Here is a 24,968-nt window from a genome sequence, read left to right as displayed (position 1 = left end):
ACTTTAGCAGGTCAGTTGCCTTAATACCGAACAGATACCGCAGACGTGTTATTGTTTTTCACTGAGAATTTATGCAGAATCCACTGGAGGCAGCCACAGAAGTTTCCCCCGTATGAATTGGTTGAATTTATTAGCCCCGGGTCATGGGAAAACAACCTGAGGCGTAATATTGCAGTTCCGCTGTATCAGCAGTGTGGTCACTTTTTCATCACCTGCTCTTGTCAGTCATGGACTGTGGGGATGTTATATTAATGCGGCCACCACAACATTTTAGTGCCGTTCGGTTCCTTATTGCTGATGGATTTCCTACTTATCTTCAAACTAACATTCACTGGTCAAATAGAAAGCAGAAATACTGCAATTAATAGACAGTTAACATCATGCTTTAGTTCTCTTCATGTAAAAACATACAGAATACAGTACAGTGTAAAAGGCAGGAACTACCATTTCCTTCATTTCATTTCCAGCCAAAAGGGCCTTTAAGTATCAGGTTTTTCATTTTTCTGCATCAGGAAGAAATCAGAAGACATATACTTCACAGAAAATTACATAGAGTCCTCCAACACTGCGTATGATATCAAAATCTTCAGTACTTTTGTGCACCTTACTACCACTTTGTCTTCCGTCTACCAGTCTTAAAGGGAAATTTCACTGATTTTTCACAATGTCTGCACATGTTAACCAGTAAGATGTTATCAGAGTCATTCAGAGTGGTTTGATGTGCAATTCTCAGCTTTAGAGAAGGTGATAGGAACCAGATGTCCACCTCTAAAAGCTCCCTCACAATAGTTATTATGAAATGGTTATGAATAGCCAGCTTGATGTCTGAAACGTTGTTTTAAAATTGGCTGATTTAGAAGATTTTGGCTTGAAATGTTTTCTTTCAAATCCATTCATAGTGCAGAGGTACATGCAGGCCGTTATAAGGCAAAATAGACCCCAAAGTTTTTTTTCTTTTCACGTTTTCACCACTTTTTTATTATTATGTAGTATTTATATTTACTTATCAAAGCTCAGAAGATACGTGTAGGTTCACTGGTGGTTTTGGCTATATTTGAGTTGTAGACATTCTAATACATCCTAATTTCTATCACTACTGCTAAGAAAGCTGTAAAGAAGCTTTTCCATAATGAACCATTTCACATCAAACCACTCTGAAAGACTGTATATGTCATCTTTGTTCACTCACACATGTCAGAAATGGAAAGCACTAATAATCTAATAATGTTCCTTAGAAATAATGTGCATGCTTAATCATTAGACATGCATACCAAATAGTACTGTATAAGTTTAAAGTGAACTTTACATGCTTATTGTCAGATCTGTACTGTGTGAGTTTTGCTCATGCACTGTATACATGTTGGCCAGTTTAGAGGGGAGGAGCATGGCTGAAACCCCTCCTTCTTTCAGTCTAACGTCCTATAAATTCACATCCTCACCTTCCATTCCTGGGACGAAGTGTTCTCAATCCCCACCACCACCCCATCTCTTCCCTGTTCCTCAGTCCTACATCAGTCCTACTACAGCTATGAGGGGGTCTGGCAGAATCTGCCCAGAACTCCAGCCCAAGTTCTCAGAATTCCACCATCCCTCAACTAGTCTTCCCTCATACTACCACCACCATGTTGAAGGCATGGTCTGAACTCACAAAATGTGTATTGTATACAGCTGTGTATTGTAGACAGCCTGAAAATGTGGCTTTAAACTTGGTGGGATACTCCCTAATACAATCGATCAATTAATTGAATGAAATAATCAAACAGTAAATGCATAAACAAATAAATATACTAATAAAATATATTAAAAAGCTATATTCCACAGCCAGTCCAGTATAGAATTGAACAATCTAACGCTGTGTCCCAATTCAGGGGCTGCGTCCTTCAGAGGCTGCATTTGCAGGCCGATTGCATCACAGCGACGCGACTAAGCTGTCCCATTTCGAAGGCTCCTTCATATGCAGCTGAGAAATGTGTCCTTCTTCTGTGATCCTTTGCCAGCCAACATATCCTTGCATGCCGGCAAGGATTCGAGAACATAGTAGCGTCAGCAGATGAGCGAATTGCGGCTTAGGAGACACTTTTAAATATATAAGTGTTGGGTTTAAACTGAGTAGAATAGCTAACAATACAAATGTTAAAAAAAGCCAATGTAGTCTGAAGCAAAATGTACGCTAACGTTTCGTTTTGTTTTAGGGAGCAAAGAGCCGACAGAGAGAAGCATCTCCAGCTCTAATAAATGAAGAAATAAAAAAATAAAATCAAAGACTCACTGTATTGATTCTACTAGTGAGTTTGAAACAGCATTTCTACATAAACTGGCCTCTCTTCGCTGTGTTGCTGCTGCTACCTTAACTGTCCATTTATTCACTAACTGCAGTACAGCAGATGTGCAATTCATTTACTGAATGTAGAATACATACACTGTCTTCAAAAACTAGCCAGATGTTGGCACCATAGCAGGAAGAGTTTATGCAGATCTTGGACCAGAACAGGAACTCGATGACTTCCAAATACTGCCTGAGTAAGCAGCATTGTTCCATTGCAGACGAACCCCAGGTTTCCGATGTCTCTGGATCCACATCTAGAGGCCCTCAGGAACCATTCCAATCACTGTAGTGTTTGGAGGTTTTCCAGCCATTTGGGATAGCAGTCACATGTTGCTGGAATCACATTTTTGCTGCTGCTTCAGGCTGAAAAACATCAGACACACATCTGACCTCAGTCATTTGCTTTAAATAGGAGTTACAGCACCAGACTGGTTAATGTCTCATAATATCTTGAGAATCTATAACCCTGCTTCCAAAGAAGTTGGAATATCGTGCAAAATGTAAATAAAAACAGAATGCAACCATGTGCAAATCATTCAAACCCGTATATTTTATTAAAAATAGTACAAAGACAACATATCAAATGTTAAAACTGAGAAATTTTATTGTTCTTTTTTTTTAAAAATCTATGCCCATTTTGAAAACACGTGGTAAAAAGAGCATCCCAGAAAGCCTGGGTCTTTCAGAAGTAAAGACGGGGAGGAACTCACCACTCTGTTTAAGACCGTGTGGGTAAATAGTGCAACAATTTAAGAATAACATTTCTCTACGTAAAATATCAAAGAACATGAGGATTTCATCATCTATGGCGCATAGTTTCATTAAAAGATTCTCTGGATAATCTGGAGAAATCTCTTTATGCAAGGGACAAGGCTGAAAACCAATATTAGTTGGCCGTGATCTTTGGGCCGTCAGGCAGCACCACATTAAAAACAGACATGATTCTGTAGTGGAAATCACTGCATGGGCTCAAAAACACTTCTGAAAACCACTGTCTGCGAATACAGTTCATCACTGCATCTACAAATGCAAGTTAAAACTCGGAAAGAAGAAACCAAAAACAGGATCCAGAAACACTGCCATCTTCTCTGGGCCTGAGCTCATTTAAGATTGATTGAGGTGAAGTGGAAAAGTGTGCTGTGGTCTGGTTAATAAAAATTTGAAATCTGTGATGGTATAGGGGTGCATTAGTGCACATGGCATGGGTGACGTGCACATCTGTGAAGGCATCATTAAAGCTGAATGACATATACAGCTTCAGGGAAGGTCTTGCTTATTTCAGCAAGACAATGTCAAACCACATTTTGTATGTATTACAACAGCATGGCTCCATATTAAAAGAGTCCGGGTGCTAAACTGACCTGCCTGCAGTCCAGACCCGTCACCCACTGAAAACATTTGGCACATTATGGAATGAAAAATACAACAAAGGAGACCCTGAACTGTTGAGAAGCTGAAATCCTGTATCAAACCAGAATCTGAAAACATTTCACTTTCAAAACTACAGCAGTGTCTCCACAGTTCTCAAACACTTACAGAGTGTTGTTAAAAGAAGTGGTGATGAAACACAGTGGTAAACAGGCCCCCGTCCCACCTTTTTTGGAACGTATTGTTGGCATCAAATTCAAAATGGGCAAATATTTTTCAAAAAACAATAAAATTTCTCAGTTTCAACATTTGTTATATTATCTTTGTGCTATTTTCAATTAAATATAGCGTTTAAATGATTTGCACATCATTGCATTTTGTTTTTATTTACATTTTGCACAGCATCGCAACTTTTTGGAAACAGGGCTGTACTTAAACACTGCTTATTTTGCATTGGCAGCAGATGGGATAGTGATGCTATAAAATAGCCAGTAAGTGAGGTAATTTCTTATGAAGTGGCCAGTGAATGGAAGCACAAGGTAGGGGTTTCTAATAAAGTGGCCAGTGAGTGGAAGCACAAGGTAGGGGTTTCTAATAAAGTGGCCAGTGAGTGGAAGCACAAGGTAGGGGTTTCTAATAAATTGGCAAGTGAGTGAATAGCTAGTTGAAGTTTTTTACATTCTGCATTCTGTGTATTTCACTTTACATTCCTTGAAAGTTCAATCAAGCAACAGAAAGAGTGAGAGGGAGTAACAAAGACAGAGGGGGAGAGAGAGAGAGAGAGAGAGCAACAGAAGACAATAATGCTTTGCCCTCATTTTTCCCCCCACAGTTCAATTCCATTAGAGATGACAGTATTGAAGACCAAGCAAGTCTGAGTGAGAATAATCCAATCCAAACGTGAAGTCCTCATAAAAGCCCGCTGATACTGTAATAACCCCCCACTCCGTCTGCGGACGCCACAACATTAATTACGTTAAAGGTAATATTGCTGAGTAGCTTTCTGCAGACCAGTTCAGTCGGCAGGATGCCATCAGCTCTTTTACCATATCATGACTGATTTGGTGACCCTGTTTGTATTCAGAACTCAACGTAGCCTCAGAACCGACTCCCACAGAAATGGAGGATAATGTTTTCTCCATTGTCACTTCATCTGCTGAAATATCCATCGGTATCTGTTCTCTTTGGTACTAAAGACCAGTTTATGTAAGAGGCTCTTCTGCTGTCTAGTTTTAAGATTTAAAAAAAGTTCAGAGAAGATCAGAGTGTTCTGAAGGTTATAGAGTCTATATTAAACAGCTAAAAACGGAAAATTGAATGTTTCTAGCCATTTGTGCAGGAACCTCCTTCAAGTTTGGAAAGCAAAGGATGTATTCCATTAACAAAGTCAGGGAGTGCGTTTACATGAACTCAATAATTCGATCATAATCAGATTTCTGCAGCTATCTGATTATTCAAATGGTCATGTAAACAGCCACTCTGATTTCTTAGGTCGGAGAAAGATCTAGAAATCTGATTAAGAAATCTGATAAGGAGAGCTGAATTTTAACTCAGTAATTAGATTTCTCAGTGCATGTGAACTCTTACTCTGATTTCTTTCAGATTTCTCAGTCTGCACATATGCGAGATTAGACAGCGGTGCCAGATACAAGCGAGCAGCGTTACCGCAAAATGGCAGCAAAATACTTTTGGGACAACAGTGAAACCAAATGCATGCTTGATAAAATTAATGATTTAAATATTCTTCATCTTCTAGATGATGTTTGTTCATAGTTTCAGGTAAAGTGGAGCGATGTTTAAAAAAAAGCTGCAGCATGAAGTTTGAGTTTTACATTACGTTTGCGTCCCGTCTAATTCTGTGAGTTTATTGGCTGGCTGCAAAGCAGAAATCTGATTACCGTCTGACTCATGTAGATGTGGAGTTTTCCCATTATCTGATTACCCAAGTGCATATAAACGCGTTGATTAGATTACTGACAAAATCTGATTTTCTGCAGTTATCGGATTATTCGGTACATTTAAACACACTCATGGAAAATTTACCAGTATCTTTCCGTTTTTCTACAGCAAACAAATTTTGGGAAGTATAGTGCCAGCGTTACTGCTACTGAGTGCTGATTGGTTGGTGAGCTGATCAGCTCATTGGCTGAGCGATGCGACTCGTGCTCACAGTTTGCTGGCTGGAAAATCTCATAAGTCAAAGCACCATTTTCAATGTAGACAAATGTATACATACGTCGTTATGCTGGTTATAGAGAACTGTGTTGCCTTTCACTGCATAAAACAATAGAAACAGAAGCTTAAAACAGAAGTTAAGACCATCTGGGTTTGTCTTAAAGTTAGTACAGTATTTAGGAGGTTTAGTCTAGTTAGGATGTTTCTGTAATACTGGTTTTTCATCTGGAATTAATGGATAAGATTATGAACTTAAGATCTGTTGTTCTGTAATAGGTTCTGTCCTAAATTCAGTTCTAACTGAAGTTGTCATGGTGACAAAACAGATAAGATTTCAGAGTTACGACCCCAGGTCTGACTGAAAATAACTGTCTGTAAGCACTGGACAGTTGTAAGAACTTTGTCAATGTTAGAAGTGTTAGAAGTGTTTAAAAGCACTTTTTTTAAGTATTTTATGCTGTCATGATTTTTTTTTAATAACGCATTTTTCTGTATGAAAATAATTAAGCATTTACAAACTATGATTTGCACAAAAGCTCTATAGGAACTCCATAAGAGCTCAGTCAGAAGCGTCCTATAGCATGTGAGAAACCACACCGCAGCATCGCTAAACTACCCCCTCCGGCGCCCTCTCTCTCTGAGTTTGAGATGTAGGTGAACAAGCCCATGTGTAACATTATAAGGTTAGGCGCTTGTTATTTAGAGTTATTTCCCCCGAAAACCAGGCCAGGTGACACCCATGTGTAGTTCTATTTCAAGACTTCCTGGGCTTTAGTTACATTTAGGGCATCATATGCCTTCAAAGAGGGGGGGCAATTATTCATTGTCACCCACCCCTAATTCTTCAGTGATATGAAGTCAGATATTCACCAACTTATTTTTCGTTTCCAGTTCTACCTTAAATGGGATTTAAGCTAAATCATATCGTTTATTTTATCTATCTTTATCTATGGACACCATACTGTACATCTTGCACATCTGGACACCTTATCGCAGATCTTGCACATCTGGACACTCCACACCTACACACTATTTCAGTACCAATACATGCACATATTTATTCAGTACTGTCATTATATGCTGTTACCTGCGCCTCCTGTACATTGATTATTCATTATTGCGCAGGATGGATCTTGATGGCATATTTTTGTATATTTCTAGTTGTATATATGCCTGTAGATAGGATTTTTGTATATATTCCTGCCTCTTTGTAATAAGCGAGATAGAATTATTTATAGTTGACAGCATTATTTATAACTGACAATTTTGCTGAGCCTGTATGTTCCTCCTTTTATATTGTTTCACCCTTATTATTATAACTGTGCTGTGTGACTGCTACTGGCTACTAAATTTCCTTCGGGATCAATAAAGTATCTATCTATCTATCTATCTATCTATCTATCTATCTGTCTGTCTGTCTGTCTGTCTGTCTGTCTGTCTGTGTCTGTCTGTCTGGAGCAGCAGTTCCAACACCCGAGGTTGTATGTATCTAACTGCTGTACCATTTAAGGTGGAACATGAAATTTTAGTACCTAGCTACCGAGACATCAGCAAACTGCTAGTGACTTTTTATGCTTGTTATGGAGAAAAAAGGCCATAATACTTTTAAACGTCATTAAACTAAGATAATATGATGGTTATCGTCATTTTTAACGGAGAAAATTCTCACATTTGTGGGTTTCTTTGGTCTTTTGTTCAGCCAACTTGGTGTTTTTCTTTTTTTCTCATAACACTTTGTTTGGAGCCTCTGAAAAACCTCCATCTGGAGGGTCATGTAGCCCTAACACTTCGCCCCACCCCTCTATCTCAACAAAAATTGGGACACCCTACCCCTAGCCCTGAACGCACAAAACGGAGGGGTAAGGGCTGAGTGGTAGGGGCGAGGGGTTAAATGGGATTGGGCCTAAGTGACTAATAGAACCACTAGTCAGCGCTGTGAAATACACGGTGTTAAATACTGCACTATAACCCAAATCCCAAAGCTCTTTATGAGTGAGAAAATACTTCACAGAACTACATAGTAGACTTTTGGAGCCGTGATAGACAAGGGCCGTTTGATTGACATGCAAAACAATCACAGACCACTTTAGCATGACCTGCACAACGATAACCAACTTGGAGAAAGTAGGAAAAACGTGGATACCGCCCAACCCTAGTAGGGGCTGATACTCACTTGGTCTGGTGCTTGGACCCCTGGAGATGAGCGTGGTACTGTTCTACAGAGTTCAGAGAAACCGCACAGACACTGCAGGAGAAGCTGCCTCTGAGACCTGGAAGTCCACACACACACACACACACACACACACAGTGCATATGTTATCATCACAGAGTCAGAAGAAACGTATTTCCTCCTTTTCTTTAACTCACAAAAGAAACACATGGAGGATCAGCATAAAGGACATCAGGGTTTTTCCACAGTACCACACATTTGAGAACATTTATAGTGTTTCCACTGCAGTACATACTAGAACGGTATGTTAACCCCTTAACCGGCCGTGGGCCCACCGACAGGCCCGGAGTTATATTACACACTTCTATAAGCTAAGAATAGCTCAGACAGTTTGCACTGAAGTCCCTGTAGTTACTGAATAATAAGCCTTAGTATGTAATAAGCCTGAGATTTTAAGGGGTTCATGTGTTGATTGCTACTTAGAGATTTATTACTTTGTTAAGAGTTTGACATAGTGACATAGATGACATAGTGCTAGTTAGGAAGCTAACGCTATTACGCAAACATCTCCACAGAAAACAGCTTTGTCTGATTCTGTGTTAAGGTGTTTTCAGTGTTTTATTCAGTAACTACTATAAATGATTCAGTAACTGCTGTAAATTATTCAGTAACTACTACAAATTATTAGTAAGTACTATAAATTATTAGTAAGTACTATAAATTATTCAGTAACTACTGTAAATTATTCAGAAACTGCTATAAATTATTCAGTAACTGCTATAAATTATTCAGTAACTACTGTAAATCATTCAGTAACTGCTATAAATTATTCAGTAACTGCTATAAATTATTAGTAAGTACTATAAATTATTAGTAAGTACTATAAATTATTTAGTAACTGCTACAAATTTTTCAGTAACTACTATAAATTATTTAGTAACTGCTATAAATTATTCAGTAACTGCTATAAATTATTCAGTAACTACTGTTAATTATTCAGTAACTGCTATAAATTATTCAGTAACTACTGTAAATTATTTAGTAACTGCTATAAATTATTCAGTAACTACTATAAATTATTCAGTAACAACTGTAAATTATTCAGTAACTACTATAGATTATTAGCAAGTACTATAAATTATTAGTAAGTACTATAAATTATTCAGTAACTACTATAAATTATTAGTAAGTACTATAAATTATTAGTAAGTACTATAAATTATTTAGTAACTGCTATAAATTATTCATTAACTACTGTAAATTATTCAGTAACTACTGTAAATTATTCAGTTACTACTATAGATTATTAGCAAGTACTATAAATTATTAGTAAGTACTATAAATTATTCAGTAACTACTATAAATTATTAGTAAGTACTATAAATTATTAGTAAGTACTATAAATTATTTAGTAACTGCTACAAATTATTTATTAACTACTGTAAATTATTCAGTAACTACTGTAAATTATTCAGTAACTGCTATAAATTATTCAGTAACTGCTATAAATTATTCAGTAACTACTATAGATTATTAGCAAGTACTATAAATTATTAGTAAGTAATATAAATTATTTAGTAACTGCTATAAATTATTCAGTAACTGCTATAAATTATTCAGTAACTACTGTAAATTATTCAGTAACTACTGTAAATTATTCAGTAACTGCTATAAATGATTCAGTAACTACTGTAAATTATTCAGTAACTACTATAGATTATTAGCAAGTACTATAAATTATTAGTAAGTACTATAAATTATTAGTAAGTACTATAAATTATTTAGTAACTGCTATAAATTATTCAGTAACTGCTATAAATTATTCAGTAACTACTGTAAATTATTCAGTAACTGCTATAAATTATTCAGTAACTGCTACTTAGAGATTTATTACTTTGTTGAGAGTTTGACATAGTGACATAGTGCTAGTTAGGAAGCTAACGCTATTACGCAAACGTCTCCACAGAAAACAAAGCTTTGTCTGATTCTGTGTAAATGCAGACAAAATGCAGTGTTTGTGAGCGCAGAGCACTGCAGTACATCCTGTCGTATCAGCCGATAAAATTTTCCGAATGTAAACATTGTTAAATGTTGAAAATGTACCGTTCACTCAGCAGTCCATACAGTCCATATACGGAAAGATGGAAGCCTGTGTCATCGCTTTTGTGATGGTGCACAAACCATCATGTTTATACGCATCTGCCTGTTCAGTCTACAGCAGTTTAGCTCCACCCACTGTTTCAGCCTGGCCTGCTTTTTAAACAAGGCTCAGTACTGGGCAGCCAATCAGGACAGAGCTTTTTTTTTAATTTTATAAGTGAAAATAAGTCAACACGTCCTCTACAGAGGGCAAACATCTGCACACTTAATGCACAGTTACTGTTTATTTGCTGAATTTAACACATAGGAAAAAATAAACTTAATAAAATGTGGTCTGTGCAAAAGTTATGACACATTTCACTGCAGTCGGAACAAAACTCTCCATTTTTGTCGTTTTTCAGTTTTTGATATAATCTGAAAATGCCTTTTGCTCTTTACATTGTGTGTAAATTTCATGATGAATGGACCAAAAGGAACAGCCCAAAATGACTTCGAAAAAAGTCTGGTTCCATTGACTTACATGAAAAGTAAGATAGGTTTTTTCCTTCTCCTGTAAAGTTACCGTTTTGGAGATATGAGGTTTTCTTCCGACAACAGCGATTTAATATTTTATGTTTTATTCTTTTTGAATATGCTAAAGAAATTGTTCACCTCCACTTTGCAGACAAATGCCATATTTAAGTTCTATGTAAAGAACTCCTTTTCACTGGAAAACTGATATTGGCTGTGTCAGTCTTAAAGACGCAGTAACAACCTGTTGAATTCTAAGGGATAAGGAGAAGTTGGAAAATGATGTTAAATTGATATGATGACAGTTTTTGGTACATAAAAATGTTATAAGTTGACCTCAGAGGGGAAAATAAAATGGAATAATTATTTAGCATATGGGAGATATGGTCCCCTTTAAGCTAACTATTAAGCAAGGTAGCTAATTAACCACATTACATGCTTTAGAGTAGCATAAATTGACCAAAAAAGACAATTGAATAGTTAATGGAGGGAATGCAGCTGCCTCAAGCAGGAGGATGAACTAGAACTAGAACTGTGGGTTCTATTGGTTCCCATTTGGGTCAGTTCTTGTCTTTGAATGTGCAGGAAAAACAGCCTTAGTCATCTCAAGTAGGCCTGTAGCGAAACACATCCACACTTATTTGATATCTGCCCTCCTGTCCACTGTCCTCTGTGTTATGTCCACTGTTGTGTCAGTAGCTCTGCTGCTTTCTGTCTTTGTGATTAAATAAAGTTGAGGAAGATCAAAGTGTCCTAGAGTTGTAGAATCTGGCTGTTGCTATGGCACCCATTCCACGGCGACTGTGGGTCACTGTTGAATGGACCTATCTACAATGTATGACACTCATCCCTTGCAGGCACCCTGTCCTTGACCTGTGGTTGCCAGGGTGTCCAGGTGCCCGGTGAGTTGCCGTAGTAACTGTGCTCTGGCAGCATTTCGGCTGTGTTTCTTCCCTCCGTAGTGCTGTCGGGCCATCAGGGGGTTATTAAAGCATGCTCCACACAGGCAGCAGAACCGCACAGACTCAGCGCTGCTGCTGCACCAGGACCACACAGGGGGCGGAGCCAGAGGAGAGTCGGTGCAGTGAGGGGGCTCAGGGGCGGGGTCTGTCAAAACATTAAAAACACACTGTTATAGGCAGTGCTGAGACGGCTCTGATTTACTCTTAAACTGCAGGCTTACTGCTCAGTTCTTCATACACTACTCAGACTTCATATTTAACAACAAATATTACTCAGTAATTAATCATTCAGAAACTGCTATAAATCATTAAGAAACTGCTATAAATCATTCAGAAACGGCTATAAATCATTCAGAAACTGCTATAAATCATTCAGTAACTATTCTAAATTATTCAGTAACCACTATAAATTATTCAGTAACTACTATAAATTATTCAGTGGCTACTTTAAATTATTCAGTAATTGCTATAAATTATTCAGTAGCTACTATAAATTATTCATTAACTACTATAAATTATTCAGTAGCTACTATAAATTATTCAGTAATTGCTATAAATTATTCAGTAACTACTATAAATTATTCATTAACTACTATAAATTATTCAGTAGCTACTATAAATTATTCAGTAGCTACTATGAATTATTCAGTAACTACTACAGAGAAAGAGACATAAAGAGATTTTTATTCTCTGATTCAGAAATTGTAATTATATAATTCAGAACCACTGACCAACTGTGTGTTTGCACACAGAGGAATTAGACCTCCGCATTTAACCCATCTGTGCAGTGAAACACTCACATACACACTAGAACACACACACACTAGGGGGCAGTGAGCACACTTGCCCGGAGCGGTGGGCAGCTCTATCCTCGGCGCCCGGGGAGCAGTTGGGGGTTAAGTGCTCAAGGGCTCTTCAGTCACGTACTGTCGGCTCAGGGAATCAAACTGGCACACAAGGCATCACAAGGCTGGTTCCCTAACCTCCAGCCCACGACTGCCTCTTAGTAAAGTAAATCTTCAGTCTACCGTCTTCTGCAGTACCTGTTTGGGTGTGGTGGTCTTGGGGGGTCTCTGTCTCTCCCTGCATTAGACGAACTCTCTTGGTGTGTGTTTTTCCACGATAATGAGACTGAGCCACAACCAGAGAGGTGAAGAACATATTACACTGAATACAGCACTTATTAACATCCACCTCCTCAGTACTGTCCTGAGAGAGAGAGAGAGAGAGAGAGAGAGAGAGAGAGGGAGAGAGAGAGAGAGAGAACAGAGAGAAAAAGAGTGGGAGAAAGTGATAGAGAAACAAAACAGAGAGAGAGAGAGAGAGAGAGAGAGAGAGAGAGAGAGAGAACGGGAGAGAGTGATAGAGAAAAAATCAAAGCAAGAGAAAGACAGTGAGAACAGAAATAAAGAGAGAACAATCAGAGTGATAACAGAAAGAAAGAAAACAGAGAGAGCAGACAGAGAGATAGAGAGAAGACAGAAAAGTAGAGAGAAACAGACAGAAAGACAGTGAAAAAAGAGGAGAGATAGTGAAAAAGGAGAGAAAGAAAGAGAGACAGACAGAGAGAGAAAGGTGAGTGAGCGAAAAAAGATAAAGAAAGATATACGGAGAGAGGGAGACAGAGAAAGAAAGAGAAAGAGAGGGAGAAAGAAAGATAAAGAAAAACACAGACACATAGTGAAAGAGAAAAAGAGAGGAAAAGAAAGAGAGAGAGAGAAAGAGAGACAGAGAGGAAGAGAGAAATAGAGAGTGAACAAAGAGAGAAAGTGTTTGCTGAGCTGATGTCCACTGTCTTAACAACCTAACAGAAAACACAAAATATCTGCACCAACCTTTTAAATACTTTTCCAATAACTAATCAATACAAGCAAAAGAGTCGCTGGAGGGCAAAAGGGGCAAACTGCATCAACTGAATCATCACATACTGGCCTCAAACCTGCATGTGCTTTCTGACACTGTGAAATACTGTAATGTGTATATATATATATATATATATATATATATATATATATATATATATATAATGTACATTAGCATAGCTAAAAACAGCAGCAGCAGCCGTCATCTATAGGTTCAGGTTTATAGATACAGTCATACAGAGTCAGAAACCACATAATCAAGCCTATTGGAGTTTCCTTAAAATGTAATTCCAACAATTTCTTAAAATTTCTGTATGATTAAATGGCTGAGTAAAGCAGGGTGGGGAACTCCAGTCCTCGAGGACCAACAGTTTGGTGATTTTCCTGCTGGACTTTGGCCTTTGGTTCCCCACCCCTAACGTAAACAAAGTCATTCAGAGTGGTTTTGTGTGGAATGCACCATTCTACCTGAACCTACAGAGTCAGAATTCACAGTGGCGGTGATAGGAACCGAACGTCTGAAGAGTTTAACAGCGCTAAAAATACCCTCACAGAAAGTCACTGTATAAAAAGGTTATGAATACACTGATGCCTGAGACATTGTTTTATGACAGTTCTGAGAAGGTTTTGGCCTGAAATGTATTTTATTTAAAATCCATTCATGGCAGAGATGTACGAGAGTGTTGGGAACAACCTGACGCAGGGCATAAATTAAAATGGACGTTTTACGTTGTTAAAGAAGGTCAAGCGCCGTGAGCTTCTGGCCACATTACCACATTTCCTAGCCACAGTCTCCCACCAAAATTTAGCACGATTGTTTTTTATAGAGATCTGTGCCAAAGAGTGGTTTCGACACAAGTTGTTTTTGGTTACCGAGCTGTTTGTGTAAATCACAAAATCCAACCTTATAGCAGCTGACAAGCTCACAGCAAGCACTAGTTAGGCTTAAGTACAGCCTCCATACTGCAGGGTTAGTTGTTACACAACGTTACAGCCAAGACACCTTTAGTGAACTAAGACAAATAAAGAAAAATTTTGTCTTTTTTTCTGTGTTTACACAGATTTTAAAATGAAAAAGTGAAAAAGTCTGTAAACAGGGATTTTCTTCTACTTTATAAGTGTCTTTCAGATGTTAGTGTTTTGGTTTAAATAAGTAAATGAATGAAATTGACAGCAACTGTAGTTATTCAGGAACAATGTTCCATATTTTACTGATGTGTGATGTTTTTATTTGCTGTCCTTCACTGGACACTCACACTGTTTGACACACAGTCTCATGTCCGTTTTCATATATAATTTAATGTGTGTGTATCTATCAGTTGATCTGTCTGTCTGTCTTATTGATGATAACATACACAGTCGAGTCACATTATTATGACCACATCCTACTATCGACGGCAGCAGCGCATAGCTCATGATGGAAGTCACGTGACGCAGCATTCTCTGGGCCCACTCATCCATGTGGAAGGCACTCTCAACTGATTTGGGTATGAATCCCTCCTGGCAGATCACGTACACCTACACATGCTGATTGTCTTCTCTGGGATCTTCCAGCAAGTCAATGCGACACGTCACATGGCTAGAAACGTCAGACATTGGTTGGAAGAGCATCACCAAGACTTCCAAGTACTACCTTGCCCCTCTAATTCCCCAGACTTGAACCCAATTCAGCATCTGTGGGACCACCTCGATCGCCGTGTTCGCTCTATGGATCCTCCCCCACACACCCTTCAGCAGCTGTGGGATGCACTGCTGTCAGCAAGGCTCCAGATACCTGTGACAACCTACCAGGGCCTTACTGAGTCACTCCCAGCCTGTCTAGCTGCTGTCCGTGCTGCAGACGGCGGTTCCTCTGGATATTAGCTGGTGTATAATGCAGTATGGTTGGAAAATATATTTGTTTCTTATAGCACAGAATTATATTGAATGAACATTGTTTGCACTAATTCCTCAGACTTTTCTATTAGGTGTTAAACTGACCCTCTGTCTGTTATAGTTAACCCACCCATGGGGTAAACTGTTAGATTCTACCATCATCAACATCACATATAAAGACTCAGAGGACTCGTGTGGGTTCACTGGTGGTTTTGGATAGTAAATAAAATGGCTATATTTGTGTTGAAGTCATTGTGACCCCTGGTTCCTATCAGCACCACTGTAAAGACATCGCTTCTCTACAATCAGACCACTCTGAATGACTGTTTACATCTCAACAACTGAGTTATGCAGACATCTTTGGGGGAAAAAAGTCAGAATTCCCCTTAACACAGCTCCATTGCAAAACTAAAGTTCAGACACCAAACATGTCTACATTTGGTAATTCTGTGTAAATGTCATTTCACGCCAAACTAGGGCGCAATGAGCCGATGTGTTGAGCCAAACAGACATAAACACACCTGAACACTTGGAATTAGCACAGATTAGCAAACACATTCACATTTGGGCCTGACAACACTCCAAAAACGAGGACAGTGTCTCTCCTGGCAGGCTCAGGTGCGACGTACAGCACCACAGAGACTCAGCGAGGGAACTGTCAATCATTCTGTACCCTGTTAGCCCCCCTGAGGGCAGCCACACTAACAGAAAAACAACATCATAGCTCCAGGCTAACATAAGCTTTCCACACAAGCTTCAGTCCATAAACGTAACTGAACAAGGGCAGCGAAGACAGAAACTTTCTCAAAACTGAACTTTCCGATGACTGAAGTCCCTCATTGGCCCTGCGGGGAGCCGCCGGTGAGGTTATAATTAGCAGTTAGCGAGATGCTAATAAGACGCAGTAACCCCGAGAGGCAGAACGCCAAGAGCAAAGTGATCTATTAACAGCTACAACAGACAAACAAATACAGCTCATTAACAACAACCTGCCAAATAGAGCTGCGTTTACATGGAACAAAAGTATAAAAGTGCAAAAACAGGCTGACGAGACAGAAATCATGCGTCATACATCATTCTGTTGTCAGCGTCATGCCTTTATTAGGAACTCAGGGTCTAAGTGGATTTCTCTATGAGAAAAATGAATGTGATCTTCAAAAACCGCCGCTGTCGCACCCTGCGGTAAACAAAAATGTTCCAAACCCGGAAGGAGTGGGAATACAAATATTGCTACATACATGCTAACACCAAGCTAACGCTCCTGCACACTGAAATGATGACGCATAAAAGTAAGTCTACCATTAATTTTCAACACCAGCCGCTCCAAATGTCCTCTACTACAGTTAACGCAACTTAACCACCATACTTGCTGGCTTGTGTGGGGTATTCTGGTGAAGATGTCAGGGCTCAGCAGTGTTAGCGTGCATGTAGCAATATTCATCTTTCAGCTCCTTAACAACCTCGTCATTCAGAGGATCCAGCAACATTCAGAGAGAAAACATGCACAGCCCAGATAGCAAAAGGATAGTGGACCACTGTCGGCCTGCTGATGGCAAAGCTGGTGGTCCACTGGCAGTTTACTAATTTTCCTTCCTTCCTTCCTTTAGTAATACTTTGTAAATTCGTTTAGTAAATCATTTTAATCTTGTGCAGTTTCAGCATTTACATTTTCTGTAAAATCAGGCCTAGTCATTTTATATCTGTCAAATAATCTGGGTAGTCCGAGTGTGGACTAACAGTGGCAAACAGTCAGCAGGGGTGCTGACCTTATCAAGCCAGTCGACTGATATATGCTTGCTATCTGAGAGGTCACAACTTATTGGCTTTAGAATAGTTAGCATTAGCAGAAATTTTTCAAAAATGGCGTTTATTTTCGGCCATAGAGAAATCAGCTTAGATTTCTTAATATGGGCATAACGCTGACTACAGAATGACGATACGACTGTAGACATGGTGAAACAGCAAACTACCACATCACAAGTTTAACAACACAGAGTGACTAAAAATCTACAGTAATAAAAGCTAATATAATTAAGATAAGATAGATAGATAAGATAAGATAAGATAAGATAAGTAATAATAAGTAATATCAGAGCTGGTCTATGAGGAGCCTGACCACTTCCTATTTCCCCCGTTATATCAAAACAGGACTGCAACAACAGCGGGCAAAGAAAAAAGCAAAGAAAACTAACCTGTACGTTTCCTTTTTTCTACACCAAATGGTTGTTGGGCAGCAGAACGCTGGCATTACTACTACTGAGTGCTGATTGGTTGGCGAGTGGAGCAGCTCATTGGCTGTTCGCGATCACACACGTCATGAATGTACATGAGGTGCCATTTTAAACTAGTCGAGTTTAAAAGCTCTTAAAAATATAACAGCAGTGTTAAAATGTTTTATGCTGCTCTGTGTTCAGGAAATGATCGAATTCATTTACATTAAAAATGTTTCAGCATTTATAAACTATGATTTTGCTCAAATGCTCCATATCAACCCATTCACTCGCTCGGGAGCGCCCTCTAGTGTTTGAGAAACCTGAAAGACATTGCAGAGTGGTAATTCTCCTCTCTACAAGTTCTCTGGTATTAACCTTATTTATTACTTAACAAGGTGACAGTCTGTTACTCATTACTGTATAGACAATATATATAATAATCAAAAAATACAAACTATATCCTTCACAAAATTAACAAAATAAATGTTATAAATAAAAGAGCAAAATATCTTTACACTGTAAGGACATTTCACACGTATTGCACATGGAATTTCGCACATGAAGTACTGATTATATTGCACACAGGAAATGGTGATGAATTCACAGATTACCTTCTGTAGGTGTGTGAGGTCTAACGGGGTTGTGGGGGGTTCTACTGGCAGCAGTGCTGGTTGTACAGTCTAACAGCAGCAGGAAGGAAGGACCTGCGATAGCGCTCCTTCACACACTTGGGGTAAAGCAGCCCATCACTAAAGAAGAATGCTAGTTTGGCTAACATGCTACTGTCTCCCCCTGCACTGGGTCTAGTGGGCTTCCCAGGACAGAGCTGGCCCTCTTAATGAGTCTGTCTATTCTCTTCCTGTCAGCAGTCTGCCCCAGAGGACCACTCCATAAAAGAGGTCTGATGCCACCACAGCACAAATCATGCACACCATCTTTTTTACCTAAGTTTTCTCCCCCATTGTAGTCATTGCTAGTTGCCCCACAAGCTGGAAGGTTGAAGGCTAACATGTGCTTCATAGAGCCCCAGCAATTCTTTTCAAACTGCTGCTAACATGTCGTTATTCAGCTCAACATGCTTGGAGAAAACTAACTGAGCTTTTATGGACTCCATTTTACAGGGCAAAAAGTACAGTACTAGAGAGAGACAGAGAAACAGTGAAAGAGAAAGAGTGGGAGATAGATAGATAGATAGATAGATAGATAGATAGATAGATAGATAGAAATTTAGGAAATTTAGCAATTAACTAGAGAGAGAGAGAGAGAGAGACTGTGTCAGATTGCTTGCGTGGTTTTAGGGATGGTCCAGTGGTCTAGCTCTGGATAAACAATGCATGACGAATGGGTCACTTTAGAGAGAGAGTGCTAAAAGCATTTTCACACAACAGTTAAATCACACACCACATGCACATTTGCTTTTATACCTTGTCAGGACAAACATTCTAATATATATTTACTCCACTTACTATATAGGTGCACTTTGTAGTTCTACAGTTACAGACTGTAGTCCATCTGATTCTCTGCATACTTTGTTGGACCTCTTTTACCCTGTTCTTCAGTGGTCAGGACCCCCATGGACCCTCACAGAGCAGGTACTATTTGGGTGTTGTGCTGGTACGAGTGGATCAGACACAGCAGTGCTGCTGGAGTTTTTAAACACTGTGTCCACTCACTGTCCACTCTATTAGATGGACTATTCTCAGTCCAGCAGTGACACTGAGGCACTCTCAGACCAGCACAACACACTCTAACACACCACCACCACATCAGTGTTACTGCAGTGCTGAGAATGACCCACCACCCAAATAGTACCTGCTCTGTGAGGGTCCATGGGGGTCCTGATCACTGAAGAACAGGGTAAAAGGGGGCTAACAAAGTATGCAGAGAAACAGATGGACTACAGTCTGTAACTGTAGAACTACAGAGTGCACCTGTATAGTAAGTGGAGCTGATAAAATGGACAATTAGTAGTAGTACCTAGTAGTGTAATTTCTCTGGTTTTCCTATAGAGTCAGGACATTTTGGTTCTGAAAAAAAAAAAACACATTCTTACAGGGTTGTCTGGTCTGAGGCGTTTCGAGGGGGGTCCGCCGTCCTCTGGGTGCAACATGTAGAACAGACGCACTTTACTGGCATGCTTCTTACTCTGAAAGAGTAAGACACACACACACACACACACACACACACACACACAAAATATCAACTTAATATGCTTTTGATTATTTTATTTTATTTAACTTTTCATTTTTATATATATGTAACTTTCTATATGTACTAATATGTCCAGTGTGTATTTTATGCATGTAAACACCTACATATAATAATAATGTGTCCCATATGTATAGTATATATGTAAGCGCCTATATGTATAAAGCATGTACTATGGGTAATTACATAGCCTGTATGTAAGTACCTAATAAGCAATAATATGTCCTATTTAATAGCATGTCCCAGATTTATTACATGCAGTTTTTGTATTATATACATTGAATGTTGTTGATAATATGCACACAGTTCTTATTACCCGGGTAACAAGCATTTTAACCTCAATAAAGTGATAGTTTAGGGAAAAAACGACTCCAAGTGTAGTTCAATTTGAATTACAAGGTACACAGGGGCAGCTTAGCTAATAAAAGAGATGTGAGCCCCCTTTAAACACAATCAGAGTTCTGTTCTTTTATTTTCTGAAAACTGTTTTTAGCAGTTGTTGTCCACCTGCCTGGTGGAAACTGCAACTGTAACCTGGGTTGTGCTTGGACCCCTTCCCTGAGTGGAGGAATCTGATGATTGTGAACGTATTCAAAGAGAATTTAAAGAGAGCTCAGTCAAAATTCGGTGAAGGACGTGTCTTCTGAGGATTTGAGACCTAAACATCAAGTCAGACCATCTTTTTAAGGCTGTGTGTGATGTTAATACATAGAGACATGGTCTGAGAAACTCCCGACTCGATGTCTCTGACTTTTAAATGACTATTTCAGGCTTTACAGGGCGACTCAAGCTCACCATATTTTAGTGTGTTTTTCCTCCTGACTCAGTAATTCTACATCTTTCAATTTTAATAAGAACTGTTAGAACCGTGTGGGTGTGTGGTACCTGGTAGTGAGCGATGCGCTGTGACTGGGAGATGAGCTGAGCGTTACAGATGCTGCAGTACGACTCCGTGAAGAGAAGGCTCTCGCACACTCCTGCAGACTTCATCTAAAGGAGCACGGGTGGATGTCATTAATAAGTACATGATGTACACAACATTTTTGGTTCAAAGTGCTATTTTAACTATTTTAGTGCATCCCTACTAACATCCCTGCTAACCAACATATCAATCAATCAATCAATCAACCTACATTTAAACTCAGAGTACATTGAGGGAGACCCTCATTTACAATGTAGCCGAGCCAATATAGAAATCAGGGATTGAGAAGTTAAATAGTAAAAACATGACAAATGCTAAAAATAAACAATAATCATAGTAGTAAAACAAAACAAATCAATAAACTGTTAAAATTACAACAATATAGTAATAAATAAGATAAAATAAGGATAAATAAAAAAATATAATTAATGAAATGAATAAAGAAATTAAAGATGTAAAACAATAGTTTGGCGATGTTAAAATAAATAAGAACAGCATAATAAAAATGGAACAATAACTAAAAACATACCAAAAATCATTTTAAAAGTCAACTAAAATCAAATAAAACAGTTGCAGGCTGATTGGAGGTGGTTAGAGGCTAAAAGTTGGAAATGTTCATGTAACACCAGAGAGCGAAGATTTAGAGATTTGTGTAATAATTTCCAGCTCACTGATGCACTGTAGAAAAATAATTACAAAATAAATAAAAACTATAGTTACTCTATATCAGTGACTTGGGGTCCAAAAGACTGAAATAGCATTATTACAGTAGGATACAATGTCTTTAATTTCTGAGTGGAATTCAATTCAAAATCTGGCAAGTTGCGACAAGTAAAATCTGTGATATTGACTATGCTATGGACTTTTTACAAAATGGTCAGCTTTATTTTTAGTCTTATCCATTGAAGCTCATGTATAATGCAGATGAGCTTTCAGCAGAGCTCTCAGTCTTTTGGATCCCACTCTATGTATATTCAGGCCCAATCCCATTTCTTCTTTTTACCCCTACCCCTTGTTTTCGAGTGTCACCCTAACCCCTTGGAACGGAGTTACAAGGGGTAGTGGTTGAAATCTTTCCCTACGAAATGGGACCCTCAAATAAAAAAAAATAAATAAATAAAAAAAAACATTACTTCATTAACAGCGCTGCTCTGTAACAATACAAAGTAGAGGAAGAAGAACAAAACAGAGGAAGAAGAGAAAAAAGATAATCAAAAATAAAAACAAAATATAATAAACAAATAATAAATAGCAGAAAAGGGATATATTAATAATTACAATTAAAAAGCACAAGATAATATATATATATATATATATATATATATATATATATATATATATATATATATATAATGCAACTAACAAGAACATAAAAGTAATAGTAATATTCCAGTAAAAACAAAGGAAACAATACAAAAACTAGTTAAACGTTAAAGTAGAGAAAAATGCTTTTAACTGTTTTCTAAAAACACAGAAGGATCCTGACTGGTTATGTGTATGTATATGATGTCTGTATATGATGTCTGTATAGGATGTATGTATATGATGTCTGTATATGATGTCTGTATAGGATGTATGTATATGATGTCTGTATATGATGTCTGTATAGGATGTCTGTATATGATGTCTGTATAGGATGTATGTATATGATGTCTGTATATGATGTCTGTACAGGATGTATGTATATGATGTCTGTATATGATGTCTGTATAGGATGTCTGTATAGGATGTATGTATATGATGTCTGTATATGATGTCTGTACAGGATGTATGTATATGATGTCTGTATATGATGTCTGTATAAGATGTCTGTATATGATGTCTGTATATGATGTGTGTATAGGATGTATGTATATGATGTCTGTATATGATGTATGTATAAGATGTATGTATAGGATGTATGTATAGGATGTATGTACATGATGTCTGTATATGATGTCTGTATAGGATGTAAGTATATGATGTATGTATATGATGTATGTATAGGATGTCTGTATATGATGTCTGTATAAGATGTCTGTATATGATGTACGTATATGACGTACGTATATGATGTCTGTATATGATGTATGTATATGATGTGTGTATAGGATGTATGTATATGATGTCTGTATATGATGTATGTATAAGATGTATGTATAAGATGTATGTATAGGATGTATGTACATGATGTCTGTATATGATGTCTGTATAGGATGTAAGTATATGATGTATGTATATGATGTATGTATAGGATGTATGTATAGGATGTATGTATAGGATGTCTACACATGTTAGTCATGCATGTGAAGGTGTTAAATGTGTCTTACCTTCCTGTGTTTTCTTCAAAGTCTGAAAAAACCCTACAGTTCACTACAGACGCAGCCACATCTCGTCACTGCACCCTGATTCAAACTACAGACGTCGTGTAGTTGGGAAGTTAAAAAAAGAACTGAAGAAGCTTCACATGTTGCTCATGTCAGTGCGAGCGCTTCTCCCTCACACTGAGAAACCCAGGCTGTGTTTATGGTATAAGACAGCACGAGCGAGGTGTTGATGAGGGGAGGGGCTGTTCGGGGATCTACAGCCCCCATGTGATGGTAAACAATGTGTATATGGAGCATTCCACTGAATTAGCTCAAACTGCAGTCCCACAGTAAAAATACTGATTAAAAACACAGTGAAGTCTTCAGACCTTAGGTATTTACAGTGTTTATGATATGGTCTATTTAAACCAAAGGCCTTACGAGAGATAGAAATGAGCTAAATATGTACAAAATCTATATAAAATCATTATTTACAGGGTACTTTCTATTGGGAGGTGTTCGTCCCGAACTCTAACCTCTAAATTTACACTTAAATTTGAAATAATACATTTTTTGATGTTTTGTTCAATGTGTTTTAAGATATATATTTGTGAGTGAAGTGAAGTTGAAATATTTGGATTTATCATGAGTTTAATTTGCAAATAATAAAAATAACTTTATTCATAAGATGCTGTCCCTAAGATTTTTTTATGCTAGTTATGAAGAAAAGGACCATAATACATTGAAAATGACATTAAACTAAGATAATACACTGGTTATTGTGGTATTTTAACACATTTGTGGGTTTCTTTGGTCGCTCATCTTGCTGGCTTTTCTTTTTTTTCTCATAACTCTCTGTTTGGAGTGTCTCTGAAAAGCCTTTGTTTGGAGGGCCATGCAGCTCTAACACTTCACCCCCCCCCCATCTCAACAAAGATCGGGACACCCTACCCCTAGGCCTGAACGCACAAAACGGAGGGGTAAGGGCTGAGTGGTAGGAGCGAGGGGTGAAATGGGATTGGGCCTAAATACTAATATTGCGACATGTAGGCTAATGTTAAATTAATTACCGCACATCAGTTTGACGTCACTGAGCTACACAGAAGTAAGGCAGCTGTTATGATGAGCTGTGTTACCTTGTCGAAATGTCACATCAACACGCATATTTATAAGTAGCTCAGTACGTAAAACCTCTCGGTAGGATGTTTTGATAGCTTGAATCACTTTATTAAAAATACTACCAGCATTAAAACTACGAAGTAACATCCTTCAGCTGGAATTAATGGAGCTACGTGGTTAAAAACGAAAAGTTAAAATAGTTTCTAATCACTGAACCAGAACTTTCCTTTAATTTTAGAAAGTAGAAGGATGGATTTCACTAAAAAAAAACAAAGAAATCTCACCTGTGTGTTTCCTTTTTTCTACAGCAAACGGGTTTTGGGCAGCAGGAGGCGGGCATTACTGCTACTGAGTGCTGATTGATTGGCGATCGGAGCAGCTGATTGGCTGTTCGCGCCTACTGACGTCATTAAACTCCTATAACTCGAGTTTAAAAGCTCTTAAAAATATAACAGCAGTGTTAAAATGTTTTATGCTGCTCTGTGTTCAGTAAATGATCGAATTATTTTACATTAAAAATATTTAAGCTTTTATTAACTATGATTTTACTCAAATGCTCCATATCAACCCATTCATTTTGGACTCACTCGGGAGCGCCCTCTAGCGTTTGAGACACCGGTTTCGCTGATTCTCCTTTCTACAAATTCGCTGGGTTCATGTATTTGATTTACAGGCTTACAGCGACACCTACCGGCGAACTGTGAGAACTTCTCCTCACCACACATCACCATCATTGGCAGAGACAGAATGAGATCATTCTGAACCTCAATTTTGGATGCCAAGTGCAGAAAAGATGTCCAAGCTGTCCAAGATGCCGTGTGTGTCTGTAATAAAGCTCGATTTGATTTCGTTTTGATTTGATCTGAAAGAAAG

General features: G+C 38.2%; 1 protein-coding gene across 1 annotated transcript; it reads right to left on the bottom strand.

The window, feature by feature from the left end:
- Positions 1–2,649: 2,649 nt before the first annotated feature.
- LOC118797967 (zinc finger matrin-type protein 4-like) lies at positions 2,650–23,054 on the bottom strand. The gene is made up of 7 exons (XM_036557263.1): positions 23,001–23,054; positions 20,655–20,759; positions 19,615–19,707; positions 12,655–12,820; positions 11,523–11,756; positions 8,043–8,139; positions 2,650–2,689 (listed from the first exon to the last, which is right to left on the bottom strand). The coding sequence occupies exons 2-7, from the start codon at positions 20,757–20,759 to the stop codon at positions 2,650–2,652; spliced, it is 735 nt and encodes a 244-aa protein (XP_036413156.1). The 5' UTR covers positions 23,001–23,054.
- Positions 23,055–24,968: the final 1,914 nt, after the last annotated feature.

Source organism: Colossoma macropomum, unplaced genomic scaffold (assembly GCF_904425465.1).
Source record: "Colossoma macropomum unplaced genomic scaffold, Colossoma_macropomum, whole genome shotgun sequence".
NCBI lineage: Eukaryota > Metazoa > Chordata > Actinopteri > Characiformes > Serrasalmidae > Colossoma > Colossoma macropomum.
This window is presented reverse-complemented; position numbering and strand designations above follow the sequence as displayed.

Coding starts and splice junctions, on each gene's coding strand:
- LOC118797967 (XM_036557263.1), bottom strand. CDS start 20,759: ATGAAGTCTGCAGGAGTGTGCGAGAGCCTTCTCTTCACGGAGTCGTAC. Junction 11,757..12,654: donor AGACCACCACACCCAAACAG/GTACTGCAGAAG, acceptor ATGTTTTGACAG/ACCCCGCCCCTGAGCCCCCT. Junction 2,690..8,042: donor GGGTCCAAGCACCAGACCAA/GTGAGTATCAGC, acceptor GATGTTTTTCAG/CCTGAAGCAGCAGCAAAAAT.